A 15,592-nucleotide genomic window follows, 5' to 3' on the forward strand; every position below is an offset into this window, starting at 1 on the left:
CTGACTTTTAATATTAGGGCACTTACCGGTCCAGGCATCTGGGGGTTTCCTTACCCGAGCCGATTCCTCATTCGGGTATCAGGTTTTTAATTTTTTTTTAGGGGAGCCTGGAGCTCCTCTTTGAGATAGGTATGGAATCTATGACCCCTGTATCTTTTATACTTAAACATTTCAATTTTAAAGAGAAAAAAAAAACCCTCATAATTAAATAATAAATGGCTTGTACTCAGTTTATGTAGTCAAAGTGAGTGCAGATGGCAGGGATTATAAAAAAAGTACCTCTAGAACATAAAACAGATGTACAGAATTATATACTATATTTATTGTATAAAATATTCATACAGGTACATTATACATTGCAGAAGATCAGAATTTAAATGGCCAGAGCACAGGTGTTTGCTGGATGTAGCTCTTATATGCTGGGTCTTCTCCCCATCTTTTCAGGCCTTGTTTTTCTAGAATGGGAATACCACTGACATAATTGAGCAGGAACCACACAAAAATTGGGGAGATGATGCTCAAGTACTGGTAACCAGTCAGCACTGAAGAAGAAGACAGGAAGAGGCCACTCCACTGTAAGATCTCTCCAAGGTAGTTCGGATGACGACTGTATGCCCAGAGACCACTCTGAATAAATTTTCCCTGCAGAAAAATAGACACGTTACTTTGACACATACCACCTACCTAAAACATTGTTGCTGACCAAGTAACACTCCTTCATAGAAAAGGAATTCCCTGATGGCAGCGGCCTCATTCAGCAGGATAATGTGTCCTGCCACACTTCAAAAATGGTTCAAGAATGGTTTGAAAACTAACAGAGTTCTAGGTGTTGACTAAAGGCCCGTACACACGTAGCGATTGTCGGCCGTAAATATTCGGCCGCCGAACGATCGGCCGATTGTCGGCTTGTTAGTATGATGCTTCTGACAACCGACTGCGACTTTTCGGCCGAACAGAATCGGGTGTGCAGGCTATAAAATTTTTGTTGGCCGTCACCAGAACGCCGATTGTTCGCCAGTCAGTACAGAATTCGGCCGACTAACAGCAGATGAGCAAGACTGGGCATGCTCAGAGAAGAAAAAACACACGGAAAGTTAACCATCACATGACATCACTTCTGCAGTCGGCTGTTGTTGGCCGACAAAATTCGTGTGCAGTCTTTAGCACTTTTCAACCGACAGGACAGCACTGGACAAAAGACGGCCGATCGTTCGGCCGACATTCGGTACGTGTGTACGGGGCTTTAACCTCCAAATTCTCCAGGTCTCAATCCAATCGAGCCTCTGTGATATATGCTGGAAAAACAAGTTCAATCCATGGAGGCACCACCTTGCAACTTGCAGGACCTAAAGGATCTGCTACTGATGACTTGATGCCAGATACCACAGCATACCTTCAGAGGTCTGGTGGCATCCATGACTCCATGGGTCAGGGCTGTTTTGGCAACAAAAGGGGGGGCCTACTCAATATTGGATGGGTAGTCACAACGTTATGGCTGATCAGTGCATATTTCTCAATAGCAACAAAGGATATGAATACACTTTGTGTGCACCAAATTCCTTTGCAAACCCTGAGATCACTTTGTAAATGTAGACGCACTGTGGTGTACATAGCCTGTGCAGAAAGCAAAACTATGGGAGGGACCAAACAGACTCCACTCACTACAGGTTGCCTGCAGAAAACTACAGTTCTGGGTGGATACAAGACCAGTTTCTCTGCATATAGAGAGCAGCAATGACCGGTCTTCAAAATATGGAAGTTCCTGCATAGAAGTAAAGTACAGATGTTTTATTGTTGTGAAGGATTACTGCAAAGATCTGGAAGAAATACACAAAAACACCACATTTCAGTTGCCTCTTTATTTAGACAATATTTGCTTAGCCTGGAGTTTAGCTTAAAAGCACAACTATGATAAATAAAGGTGTGTGAAAGTGAAAGGCAATGAGACACTAAAAATGGAGATTGCAAAGTCTGGTGCAGCCCTGCATAGAAACCAATCAGCTTCCAGGTTTTTTTTTGCAAAAGCCTAATTGAACAAGCTGAAGTTAGAGGCCGATTGGTTACCATGCACAACTGCACCAGATTTTGCACTCTCCAGTTTTAGTAAATCATCCCCAATTTTCTTCTGCAATAAAAACCCTGCCTGTTCACTTTTTTTTTAGTAACTTTTGTTCCGCTTTTTTAGATCAAGCTATCCAGCAAAAGTAGCTGGATTGAGCTAAACCATTTACCACTGACAGGGGTGTTTTATCCTAAAAGGAAAAAAAAAAAAACTGTTGCTGTAACGGTTTAAAAAGTGTTAGCTGGAGTTCAGCTTTCATTTTTAAGTCAAGTTAATTGAAATCTGCTAGTGCTGATAATGCTCCTGTCCAAAAGGTGTCTCAGTTGCATCTCCAATGGAGTGAAGACACCCTAGGAAAGGAAGTGGGTTACTGGCCGGGTCACTAGGGGAAAAATAAATGGGGAAAAAAGCCCAATAAAAAAATAAATAAATAAAGCCACCGCATGTAAGGATCAGTAAGCTACAATAATAACTATTTAACATATTAAAATCTTGTTTTGGGTTTTATGCAGCTTTAACCGCTTCCGGACCGCCCGCCGCAGTTTTACTGCAGCAGGGTGGGCCTCCTGCGAGAACCAACGTAGCTCTACGTCGGTCGCGCACCTGCAGCGGGAACTCCCATGCACGGGGCATGCGGCTCCGATTACCGTCTGACACCCGCGATCGCTCCCTGCTGAAAGAGAAGAACAGTCAGCTGTTGTAAACACAGCTGACCGTTCTTCTCTCTGGAATGATCACAGAGCGCCTGTAATCTTTCTATATAGGAACACAGGTCTCTGTGATCATTTCACAAGCCCTGCCCCCATACAGTTAGAAAAACGCCCCTAGGTACACATTTAACCCTTTGATCACCCACAGTGTTAACCCCTTCCCTGCCAGTGTCATTACAGTAACAGTGCATATTTTTGCAATGATTACTGTAGTAATGTCACTGGTACCCCCAAAAGTGTAAAAAATGTCAGTTAGGGGTCCTTCTGTCTGCCGCAATCCCGCTAAAAATTGCAGATCACCGCCATTACTAGTAAAAAAAAAAAATAAAATAAAAATGACATAATTCTTACCCATAGTTAGTAGACGCAATAACTTTTGCGCAAACCAATCAAAATACGCTTATTGCGATTTTTTTTACCAAAAATATGTAGCAGAAAACAAATTGGCCTAAAATGTTAAAAAATTTTGATTTTTTAATTTTTTTTTTTTGGGAACGTTATATAGCAGAAAGTGAAAAATATTGTTTTTTTTTCCAGAAGGTCGTCTTTTTTTTGTTTATAGCGCAAAAAATAAAAAAAATCAGAGGTGATCAAATACCACCAAAAGAAAGCTCTATTTGTGGGGAAAAAAAGGACATCAATTTTATTTGGGTACAGTGTCGCACAACCGCGCAATTGTCCCTTAAAATAACGCAGTGCCGAATCGCAAAACATGGCCTGGTCATTAAGGGGAAAATCTTCCAGTCCAGAAGTGGTTAAAGAAGAACTCCTGGTTTTCCTCCCCAAAACAACAGGTGCATCGTGCATTTAAATGAAGCTCAACCCCACTGTCAGTTTGTGTGTAACTTACCTCCTTTAGCTGCAGGTTTATGTGTCTGTGATGTCACTTCTTCTCCCGGCTGAATTCCTAAGTGATCTGACTTCCTTCCTTTCTTTTCCAGTTCTCATATTACATATCCCATGATCCTTTGAGCCTCTGTAGCTTCAGGGCATGCTATGGGAGCCACCCGTTCTGGTAGGTGATGTGGGTGGATTCTAGGGTTACTGTGGGTGTTTCTGGGCCTTCATGTGGCTGGTGAAAGGCGTGTCATTCCTTTCTTGCAGCATGCCAAAGAATAATGGATTACTGCAAGACTACAGAGGAAGGGCTATGGGAGGTTATTATGAAGGGGTTTCATTCCTATGTATATGATTCACTTCACAGAGAGCAGGGTTCTGGGAGGGTGGGATCTGACGGGTGGGACTCTCCCTGTTCACACTGGTCGGCATATTTAACTGGGCAGGATTGACTTCTAATTGTGATCCATTCAATCCTGCCCAGCAGCACAGCTAGCTATCAAAGCAGGCTATGCACGAAGGCGTTTCCTTCTTATAAAAAGCAAATGCTGTGATCTGTGAGGTGGGACTTGGGAGATTTGGACTCTTCCTGTAGGTGTGACTGGGCGGGACTGAATGCTAATTAGGATGTATTCAATTCCACCCACCATCAGAGCTCTGAAGGAAGTTACATCATTTGCAGAGTCAAAGACTACAGAGGGGTGTGTTACAGACTCTGGGCACTGCACAGGAAGTGGCAGTGGAAGGGACAGAGTCAATCAGTAGGATATACAGAGTGTCACATGATACAAAGTCACAACTAAACCCACAATATCAGAGGATCTTCAGACAACAGAGCAACATGGTACAGAGGTATGATCTATGCTAGGATTGATCATTTCATTCAGTTCTAGTGAAAATAAAGTTGGAATTCAGCTTTAGGTATGTAATGGTTAACAAAATTTGGAACTTAGTTCATTTTCATGGTGACCTGAAAATAAAGGTTGCTAGGATAGGACAGTTGAAGAACAGATATTCAGGTATTGTAAATATACAGTATCTCACAAAAGTGAGTACACCCCTCACATTTGTGTAAATATTTTATTATATCTTTTTATGTGACCACACTGAAGAAATGACACTTTGCTGTAATGTAAAGTAGTGAGTGTACAGCTTGTATAACGGTGTAAATTTGCTGTCCCCTCAAAATTACTCAACACACAGCCATTAATGTCTAAACCACTGGCAACAAAAGTGAGTACACCCCTAAATTAAAATGTCCAAATTGAGCCCAAAGTGTCAATATTTTGTGTGGCCACCATTATTTTCCAGCACTGCCTTAACCCTCTTGGGCATGCAGTTCACCAGAGCTTCACAGGTTGCCACTGGAGTCCTCTTCCACTCCAACATCACGGAGCTGGTGGATGTTCAAGACCTTGCGCTCCTCCACCTTCCATTTGAGGATGCCCCATCGATACTCAATAGGGTTTAGGTCTGGAGACATGCTTGGCCAGTCCAACACCTTTACCCTCAGCTTCTTTAGCAAGGTAGTGATTGTCTTGGAGGTGTGTTTGGGGTCATTATGTTGGAATACTGCCCTGCGGCCCAGTCTTTGAAGGGAGGGGGGATCATGCTCTGCTTCAGTATGTCACAGTACATGTTGGCATTCATAGTTCCCTCAATGAACTGTAGCTCCCCAGTGCCGGCGGCACCATCTGAACCAAATAAGTTTATCTTGATTATTTTGAGGGGACAGCAAATTTTCACTGTTCTACAAGCTGTACACTCACTACTTTACATTGTATCAGTGTCATTTCTTCAGTGTTGTCACAAATATATATAATAATAACATATTTACAAAAATGTGAGGGGTGTACTCACTTTTGTGAGAGACACTGTACCATATGAATATGACATTAGTTATGTTTTCCCTAATTTGGTTACAGTGTCCCTTTAGCCTAAATATTTGTCTTTTTTTACTAGGTAATGAACCTTTTAGATATGTATTGCTGTATGCCCATTGGGTCCATGTTCCTTTACCTCTTGTCTTGGTGAAAGCTGTCCTCACTTTTTACATGTGCAACAACTGACATCAGGACAGGAACCAAAAGAGCAACCAAAAGAGCAAATTTCCCCAATCGAAATACAAAGAATTTTAGAAAAGGAACCTGACTGAGGCAGTATCAATTTCTCAATGAGGAAGGGGGTATTTTTAAGGTTAGGTAGGGTTATCCCAGAATTCTAATTTAAGACACGCTCATTGCTTGGTTTATTTTGCTATAAAAGAGCCAGTAAAAAAATGCTATAGAGATACTTACAGCATTGTCAGGGTCGTTCTTAAAACTCAATTTCTGCTGGTCAGCAATGGCTTGCACAAGGAAACCAACTGCCCACAAGCTCCAACCACAATAGTCAACCAATCCGAGAGGCTTGTTTCTTTTCTCAAGGTTTAACATTAAAGATGGAAGCAATGTAGTAAATATCCAGACACCTGAGCAAAGACATATCAGAAAGTCCAATAGGTTACAAATATTATTTGCATGCATTTAGCACCACCTCAACATCACAATATATTTTTTAAAAAACACATTATATAGTAAAATTAGAACTTAGAAGTAATGGTGGATTGTTTATTCTTAAAATTATATTAAAGCTTCAATTGGTTTTGATTAAAACAACAGTCATGTTAGGTTTTATTCACCTGCTCTGTGCAATGGTATTGCACAGAGCAGCCTTAATCCTTCCTTTCTGGGGTCTTCTGCCTTCGCTTCTGGCTCCTCCCCTTCTGCGAGTGCCCCCACTGAAAGCTACTTTCTTTGGGGGCACTCCTGCGGCTCGCTCCCGAGAGAGAGAGAGAGAGAGAGAGAGAGAGAGAGAGAGAGAGAGAGAGAGAGAGAGAGAGAGAGAGAGAGAGAGATCTTGTGCAGAACGCTGGTTTGAGTTTAGGCTCAAGCAAGTATAAGAGGGGGTAGGGGGGGTCATCTTGCAGCACAGAAGTTGCATTGGGGATGCAATGGATTAGGGTAAAAAAAAAAAAACTTAAAGCGTTAAAGTGGTATTAACATCAGATATTTTTCATTCTAAATCTGAACTACAGATCCATTAAAGCATTGCTTCTCCCAGACAAAACAACCCCTAGCTTTTTTTGTGAAACAAAGATTCGAACACTTAGTAATACTCCAATCTGTGGTCCTGCTTCTTCCCGCCCGGTCAGTTTCTGATTGTGGTGACTGGATGCCGTTCTCTGACCAATCTTGTTGTTCCTCTTGTCAACCCCATCACTGAAATCAGTACAGGACCAGTGTCCATATCATCAGGATATGGTATGGGGGCTACTAGAAGAACCCTTCTACATTACATCATTGAGGCGTAGAGGACTGGAATCATGAATAAGGTATTACGGGGGTGTTACAATTTTTTATTTATAAAAACAAGCTAGAGATCCCCTGAAACAACATATGTTGCTATACACTGACATCTCGGCAGTTTATTCATGCAGACTTGTAAAGTAACTTAAAAGTTTGCTTAACCTCCCTGGCGGTATGATTCTTTCGGATTTTAGGTGCTGAAAACAGTACCATTATTTTGCATGTAATTCTTGTGAACGAGCAGCCCAAACCAACTGTATAAATTTATTATATAATATATACATAATATAATATATACATAATGTAATATATATATATATACGGCAAATTCACATGTAAAACACACTGATACAGTTCAAAATAAAAAAAAAAAAACAATTCACATTAGTTTGCCCCCCAGTGCCCTTTCCTGCAGTTTTACTGTACTTTTTATGTGTGTATATATATATATATATATATATATATATACACACATACACACACATACATATACACACACACACACACATAAAAAGTACAGTAAAACTGCAGGAAAGGGCACTGGGGGGCAAACTAATGTGAATTGTTTTTTTTTTTATTTTGAACTGTATCAGTGTGTTTTACATGTGAATTTGCCTCCGGTTCCACCCCCTGCGAACGTCACGTTGCAGGAGACGGAAGCCAGGGCACGGAGAGGATCGGGAGGAAGAACCCCCGCTAGACACCGCCGGGACACATCGCTGGATCCCGGTGACAAGGTAAGTAACCCTGCTTTCAGGATCCAGTGATGCTTCTGGCGGTACCCCGAGTGTGGCTCGGGGTTACCGCTTTTGGCTCTGAAATGTAACCCAGAGCCACGCTCGGGAATACCGCTAAGAAGGTTAAAAGATGCTGCAAGAGACATGTTCACTTTGCAAGGGTATTTTTCCTTAGCTTAGTGAATGTGGTGAAAATTCACTTTGAAAAGAATACCCAATCACATGCAAGGGAAAAAAAAAAACGGTATTTTTGCTTGCACATGACTGGATAATGGAAGTCAACAAAAAAACTTTACCTTGTTCACTAAGCTAAGGAAAAATTCCCTTGCAAAGTTAACATCCTATTTACCTTTAGTAAATCAACCTCAATACATCCATATGTATATTGCCCTGAGAAAATACTAAACACTGTTGAATGCATTTAGTAGTACATCACTAAAAATAAAGAGTGTGGAGCTAGAATCCTGTATCTGCCATCATCTTAAAGTGTTAGTAGATGCTTTTGTTTATCTTTTATCTATAGATAAGCCTATAATAGGGCTCACCTGTAGGTACTATAAATCTCCTAAACATACCCGTGCCATTACTTCAGAGCCCTGTGCCAAAAGCAGGGACTCCTGTGCGTGACGTCATTGCGGCTCGTCCATTCAAAAGAGAAAAAAGGACCAGGTGAAGCTGGAAGTTTCACACGCATCGCATACTAGCACATTAGAACATTGCCTTACAGAAGGTAATGTTTTTTGCCCCCCCCCCCCCAGTTTACTACCGCTTAAGGGTTAATTTTCTTAGTAGTATTAAATAAACCCACGTTTGACAACTGCCTACTATTGAACATACTAAAATCAATATTGCAAATGAAGCTACTGTCAAAAAGAGGTGGTTGCCATCTTCAATGAACCCTAAAATCTGGCCAATTTTATCATTTTGAATACAGAATAAAGCTCTTTAAGAATTACTTAAATGGCTGTTAGTGGGTGTGAGAAATGGAGTCCCTATGGCTGGCCAATAGAACGTAGATGTGAGTGAGGAACTGGTGGGGAGACATCTGCCTATTTTTCCTCATGCTTCCAGAGCACTTCTCAACACAGAGGACCAGTAGAAGCTATGCATGCGTTGTCAAAATCTTGCTTCCTTTCCCACAAGAAAGGCTAACAATTGGTCCCTGATGGCAGAAATATTTTTCAATATAGCTAGAATTCTGTATGTCAGACGTTTTTCCAAGCTTGTTAGCCCTGATGTAGCCTGATAATAGTGCAAACGTAGAAAGCAAAGGTTGACTCACGTTGCTTGCTACTACTTTGCTTGTATAGCCATAATAAAGTGCCTATTTTGGGAAGATCTGGGGAAAAAAAAAAAAAAACACTTTCCTCCTTTTTACGCTATCTTTGTCTGTAACTATACAAAGAAATCTGGGTAGATTTATATACATGCATGTTAGAAATCTACAGATCCAGTCTCCATGGGTAAAAGAAGAATGTTGTCCATATACTGCCAAGTACAGAGCTGGCTAATAAAAATGCCAGGAGGAGCACCTGAATAGTTGCCCAGCCTATAGCAGTACTAAGGGCTCAGCTTTTTTTTTTTTTTTTTTTTAACCTTTGTGCATTCTGAGCATTAGGGTAAAAAAAAAAAAAAAAAAAAAACAACCCAGTGACTTTCTTTGCCCTCGTTCATCCAAATCCTTACCTACCGCCCTAATCTCTGCCACCAGTACTGGCCACAGAATGCCACACCCAGAACTACTGGATAGATGAGGGCATGCCCCATGTATGGTGCCTGCATGTACAAGAAGTGGACAGTATAGGCACAGGGAGAAGGGTGGAGCAGGACAGTCATTTGAGTCCCAGATTTTTTTCTTTGGGTTCAAATAGGTGTCAGTGGGAACACACATGCAAAGGTGTCTCCATAGGTCCCTGAACAGGGATGGAGACACCTTAAAGCAGCAACTAGGGAAGGGACCAATTTCAAAGGAGCAACTGAGGGAAAGAGCAAAACTTACAAAAAATAAAGCAGATAAATTAGCATTTACCATAGGGCAAATATGGTAAATGCTAAGTTTTGTAGCAATACATCATTCTTGTTAGGGTTTAGTAACACTTAGACCCCATTCACACTAGCGCGACTTGTCAGCCTGACAAGTCGCCCTCCCTCGCAGTCCATTGACCGCTACAGGACCCGTTCTAATAGGAGCGGCACAAGTCGCTCCGACTTAGAAAAAGGGTCCTGTACTACTTCGGGGCGACCTTGGAGCGACTTGCATAGACTTCCATTATGTGAAGTCCCTGCAAGTCGCTCCGAAGTCGTGGTGCACGGGACTGCACAAGTCGCCCCCGAAGTAGTAAGGAGTCGTGTCGCCTCAGTGTGAACCGGCTCTAAAGCGGAACTCCACCCAAAAGGGGTAGTTTTTGACAGGTACTCATCCCCACTTGCAGGAGAGCTCGCTGCAGGAAGTTTGGCCCCCCTCCACCTTCCCCCGCCACCGGGCTTGGCAAGGCTTCACTGCCGGTTTGCCTTACAAGGAATGTTGGCAGCAGCACCCGTGAGCCAAATAAAAAATTGGCTGGGGTGCCAACATCGTGGAACCCCTGGACAGGTAAGCCTCCTCATATTAAAAGTCAACAGCTACAGTATTTGAAGCTGCTGACTTTTAATTTTTGGAGGGGTGGGGTGGGGGGGGGAGCCTGGAGCTCTGCTTTTATAATTACTTTATAAAATACACTGGGGCAAAGGAGAGTGGTTCTCCAAGGTGACCACTCGGATTACTTTCCTAATTCCATCAGTGCAAGATGATTGGCTGCTCTGTGCTCAATTTAGCTTTTGCTTCCATAAGCTAGTTACAGTATTCTCTTTCTCAGACCCCATTCGTTTGGGGATATCAAGAGCTCCCTCAAACCCCTCTAAGCTCAGACTGTCTTCTGACCAGTCACAATTTATATTACATCTTAGGCGGGAACAAAGATAGCACTAGTCTGTATATCTGTGATGTTAGTTCTCTATCTGTATTGGACAAAATGTTTGGCTGCAGCTAAGAAACCCCTGCCATGTAAAATAGGACTAAAAGAGAGGCCATTCACTTTAACACTCACCTTGTACTGTCCAGTAAACCAGAAATGTTCCTGGATTGTCTCGAACTTTATTGAATCTCCTATCATGACCATCACGGAGGATTCTTAGAAACAAAAATGTCCCGAGGCTGAAATAATTTAAAAAAAAAAAAAGTTAATACAATTACTCCCAAAACAAGAACGTCAATCTTGAAAATAGACACTTACCGTATTCCCCATACTGTGATTAACCCAGTCTGAATCTTCTGGCGTAAATAATTTGTCCCTGTCCATCGCAGGCTGAGATGTGACAAAAGAATAAACGTTCCACTTCCTGTTGAAAATCAGCACCAAAAACATTAGATTTTGCAAAAAAAAAAATAAAAAATCACCACAACTTACAAAAGCACTGAAGATCTATTTTTAATTTATTCTCTAAAAGAATAAAATACTAATCAATACACTTTTCTTGCTTGTGGGTTTCTGTCCCGCCTGACTGTTTTGTGATATCTTATTTTACAAAAAAAAAAAAAAAAAAAAAAAAAAGCTTTTTACCGGCTTTTTCGGATACAGCACATGACTACCACCCATTAATTCTAGGCTTTCTGCAGATATTACAATGTGATTATCTAGAATGTAACCCAGTGGGAGACTGTGACATAATCCAGTTCTCCAGCTATTGTTGGACTACAATATACAGAGTGCTTTCATTCCAAGTTGCGTAGGCTTTCCACTAGCAGACTTACCATTGTAAGGCTAGGTTCACAATTGTAGGTCTGCATTTTCATGTGTTTTTCATGCACTCCCAAGTCTATGGGGCCAAAAACAAAGCAAAAGCAAAGCTGCCTGCACATTATTTTTTTTTTAAAGTTGCATGAAAGCTTGTTGCATACTGTAGGTGTAAATGGCCCCATAGACAATAATGAAATCCCTCTTGTTGTGCGCTGTCACAAGACAGCCAAAGCACATGTTGCACAGGATAATGGGGACTTAAACTGTAACCCCTTTCTGCCCTATCCTAAAACTTTCTAACCGACATCCTCAATTTCTCTATCGGCACCTTTCTCAAACATGCAATGGTTACCCCCATATTTAAAAAAAAAAAAAAAAAAAACACATAACCCCTCACTGGACCCCACCCGTTTGAATAACTTACAACCCATCGCCCTGCTAACATTTGTCTTCAAGCTCCTTGAATGCCTTGTCCACAACCATTTTGCAACCTCACTGACAACAACCTTCTTGTTCCTCTACAATCTGGCTTCCGCCCACAACATTCCACTGAAACTGCCCTACTAAAACTCACTAATGATTTTCTAACTGCTAAAACCAATGGTCGTTACTTTATACTCATACTTTTATGCCTTTCCCCTGCTTCTGACAGTTAACCACTTTCTTCTTCTCAAATCCACTCCCTTAGCCTCCCGACTCTGCTCTTTCCTGGTTTTCCTCCAACCTGGTTTTCCTCCAACCTATCTCAGCGCACTTTCAGCCTCACATACAACACCATCTCCTCTGCTCCTCTTCCTTTTGGGGTACCCCAAAGCTCTCTCCTCGGGCCCCTCCTTTTTTCTCTATACCCCTTCCCCGGACCAGTTGATAACCTCCCGTGGCTTACAATACCACCAGCTCACCCCCTCGGTCTCCTCACTTATCACAAATTTACTAAGCAACATACAACATCTCACAAAAGTGAGTACACCCCTCACATTTTTGTAAATATTTTATTATATCTTTTTCATGTGACAACACTGAAAAAAAGGACAATTGCAATAATGTAAAGTAGTGAGTGTACAGCTTGTATAACAGTGTTCTGTCCCCTGAAAATAACTCACACAACCATTATTATTTAACCCGCTGGTAACAAAAGGGAGTAGACCCCCAAGTCAAAATGTCCAAATGTCCCCATTATTTTCCAGCACTGCCCTACTCTCTTGGGGCACGGAGTTCACCAGAGCTTCACAGGTTGCCACTGGAGTCCTCTTCCACTCCTCCATGTTGACATCCGGAAGCTGGTGGATGTTCGAGACCTTGCGAACCTCTACCTTCCTTTTGAGGATGCCCCACAGATGCTCAATGGGGTTTAAGTCTGGAGACATGCTTGGCCAGTCCATCACCTTTACCTTCAGCTTATTTAACAAGGCAGTGGTTGTATTGGAGGTGTGTTTGGGGTTATGTTGGAATACTGCCCTGGGGTCCAGTCTCCAAAGGGAGGGGGATCATGCTCTGTGTCAGTAGGTCATAGTACATGTTGGCATTCATGGTCCCCTCAATGAACTGTAGCTCCCCAGTGCCGGCAGCACTAATGCAACCCCAGACCATGACACTTCCCCCACCATGCCTGACAGTAGGCAAAACACACTTGTCTTTATACTCCTCACCTGGTTGCAGCCACACAAGCTTGACACCATATGAACCCAATAAGTTTATCTTGGCATCATCAGACCACAGGACATGGTTCCAGTAATCCATGTCCTTAGTCTGCTTGTCTTCAGCAAACTGAGGGCTTTCTTGCGCATTATCTTTAGAAGAGGCTTCCTTCTGGGACGGCAGCTATGCACACCAATTTGATGCAGTGTGCGGTGTATGGTCTGAGCTGACAGGCTCTACCCTTTCAACCTCTGCAGCAATTCTGGAAGCACTCATATGTCTATTTCCCAAAGACAACCTCTGGATAGGACGCTGAGCACATGCACTCAACTTCTTTGGTCGACCATGGCAAGGCCTGTTCTGAATGGAATCTGTCCTGTTAAAACTGCTGTATGGTCTTGGCCACCTTGTTGCAGCTCAGTTTCAGGGTCTTGGCAATCTTCTTATAGCCTAGGCCATCTTTATGTAGAGCTACAATTCTTTTTTAGATCCTTTAGAGAGTTCTTTGCCATGAGGTGCCATGTTGAACTTCGAGTGACCAGTATGAGAGAGAGAGCAAGAACACCAAAATTTAACACACCTGCTCCCCATTGACACCTGAGACACTGTAACACTAACAAATAACATGACAACAGGGAGGGAAAATGGCAAATTGGGCCCAGTTTGGACATTTTCACTTAGGGGTGTACTCACTTGTTTTGCCAGCGGTTTAGACATTAATGGCTATGTGTTGAGTTATTTTGAGGGGACAGCAAATTTACACTGTTATACAAGCTGTACACTCAATACTTTACATTGTAGAAAAGTGTCATTTCTTCAGTGTTGTCACATGAAAAGTTATAATAAAATTGTTCCAAAAATGTGAGGGGTGTACTCACTTTTGTGAGATACTGTATCTGTATAGAGGTCACACCAATTTCTCAAACTCAATCTTTATAAAACCTAGCTTGTAATATTCCTTCCCCCTATTACTATAGAGATCGACAGCACCACAATTGGTCCCTCCGCACATGCTAGGGCGCAATTCTAGACTCTGACCTCTTCTTCGGGCCTCACATCCCATCACTTGCTAAATCTTGCCACCACAGCCTCCACAATATTTCCAGAATTCGCCCCTTCCCGACTAACGACACCACAAAACAACCTATTCACTTCTTGGTTATATCCTACTTTCACTACTGCAACTCCCTCCTCACTGGTCTTACACAGGCTACCCCCCCTTCAATCTATTATGAATGCAGTTGCTATACTACACCCTACTAACCGATTCGTGACTGCTACTCCTCTTTGCCAATCCCTACACTGGCTTCCACTACTACACCGTATAAAAAATTCAAAATACTAACCACAATCTACAAAGTCACCCTTAACATTGCCCCCAGCTACATCACCATCCTCATATGTAGATATTGCCCAAATCAACCTCTCCAGACATCTTGCTCTCTGGCTCTCTAGTTACCTCCTCCCATACTCTCCTCCAGAACATTTCCCATCCTCTGTACTCCCTACCCCAGTATGTCCAGTCAACTCCTACCCTGTCTGCCTAGGTGATCCTTAAAAACGTATATTAAGGGAAGCCTACTCCACCTACAGTTAAGAACTGTACTTGAGTCACCTCCATCAAATCATCCCCTGCAGCTCTTACCTTTTGTACCACCTCCCCCTCACTTTAGATTGTAAGCTCCATGAGCAGGGCCCTCCTATTCATTCTGTATTGAAAGGTGTTGTAATTGTACTGTCCCTAGTAATATTGTAAAGCGCTGCGCAAACTATTGGTGCTATATAAAATCCTGTAAAAATAATAACATACACACACACACACACACACATATATATTATATATATTATATATATTATATATATATATATTATATATATATATATATATATATATATATATATATATATATATATATATATATATATATATATATATGCATATATGCACACACATTGCAGTTTGCAAGTGGTTTATTAGGGTTACGGCTGAAGCGATCAGCCATTAACCCCAGTATTTTTTTTTTCAGGTGGCGGGTGGCTCTCTTAAGAAAGCGGTCCGAGCGGCTCATTAGACACTGGATCACTTTTAGAAGCAGTGGTAGGGGATGTTCCACACAACCCCCCCTTAACGTTTTTATCGGTGCACCCAAAGAAACGATCCGACAGTGAGGCCAGCTGGTCACAGAGACCAAATTGTTTCTGATGGTCTCTATGACCTTGGAGGACCGGAGCGATGTCATGATGTCACTTTCGGTGTAAGGAGGATGACCTTGGAGGACCGGAGCGATGTCACTTTCGGTAAAGAAATTTTTACAAATTAAGAAAAAAAAAAGTAAAACGACCCCCATCTCTTAGTGCATGTTGGCACATGGAAGTGAACCCATACACATACAGTGTTTATACTGCACATGTGCGGTATTGCGGTGAACATACTGCACATGTGTGGTATTGAAGCAAGCATTAGAGCAAGAGCAATGATTCTAAT

The 15,592-nt window shown here is 42.0% G+C and overlaps 1 protein-coding gene across 1 annotated transcript in view; it reads right to left on the minus strand.

Annotated features, from left to right (window-relative positions):
• Positions 1–250: 250 nt before the first annotated feature.
• The window catches only part of LOC309547048 (uncharacterized protein), a 59,569-nt gene continuing 44,227 nt past the window's right edge, over positions 251–15,592 (minus strand). Inside the window, exons 2-5 of the mRNA XM_082246834.1 lie at positions 10,966–11,071; positions 10,780–10,886; positions 5,907–6,079; positions 251–642 (exon numbers count right to left, since the gene is read on the minus strand). Of these exons, the coding sequence (XP_082102960.1) occupies positions 367–642; positions 5,907–6,079; positions 10,780–10,886; positions 10,966–11,071 (662 nt within the window). The 3' untranslated portion in view covers positions 251–366. The remainder of the gene's footprint in view (positions 643–5,906; positions 6,080–10,779; positions 10,887–10,965; positions 11,072–15,592) is intronic.

Source organism: Pelophylax lessonae, assembly GCF_965119305.1.
Source record: "Pelophylax lessonae genome assembly, chromosome: 2".
Classification (NCBI taxonomy): Eukaryota; Metazoa; Chordata; class Amphibia; order Anura; family Ranidae; genus Pelophylax; species Pelophylax lessonae.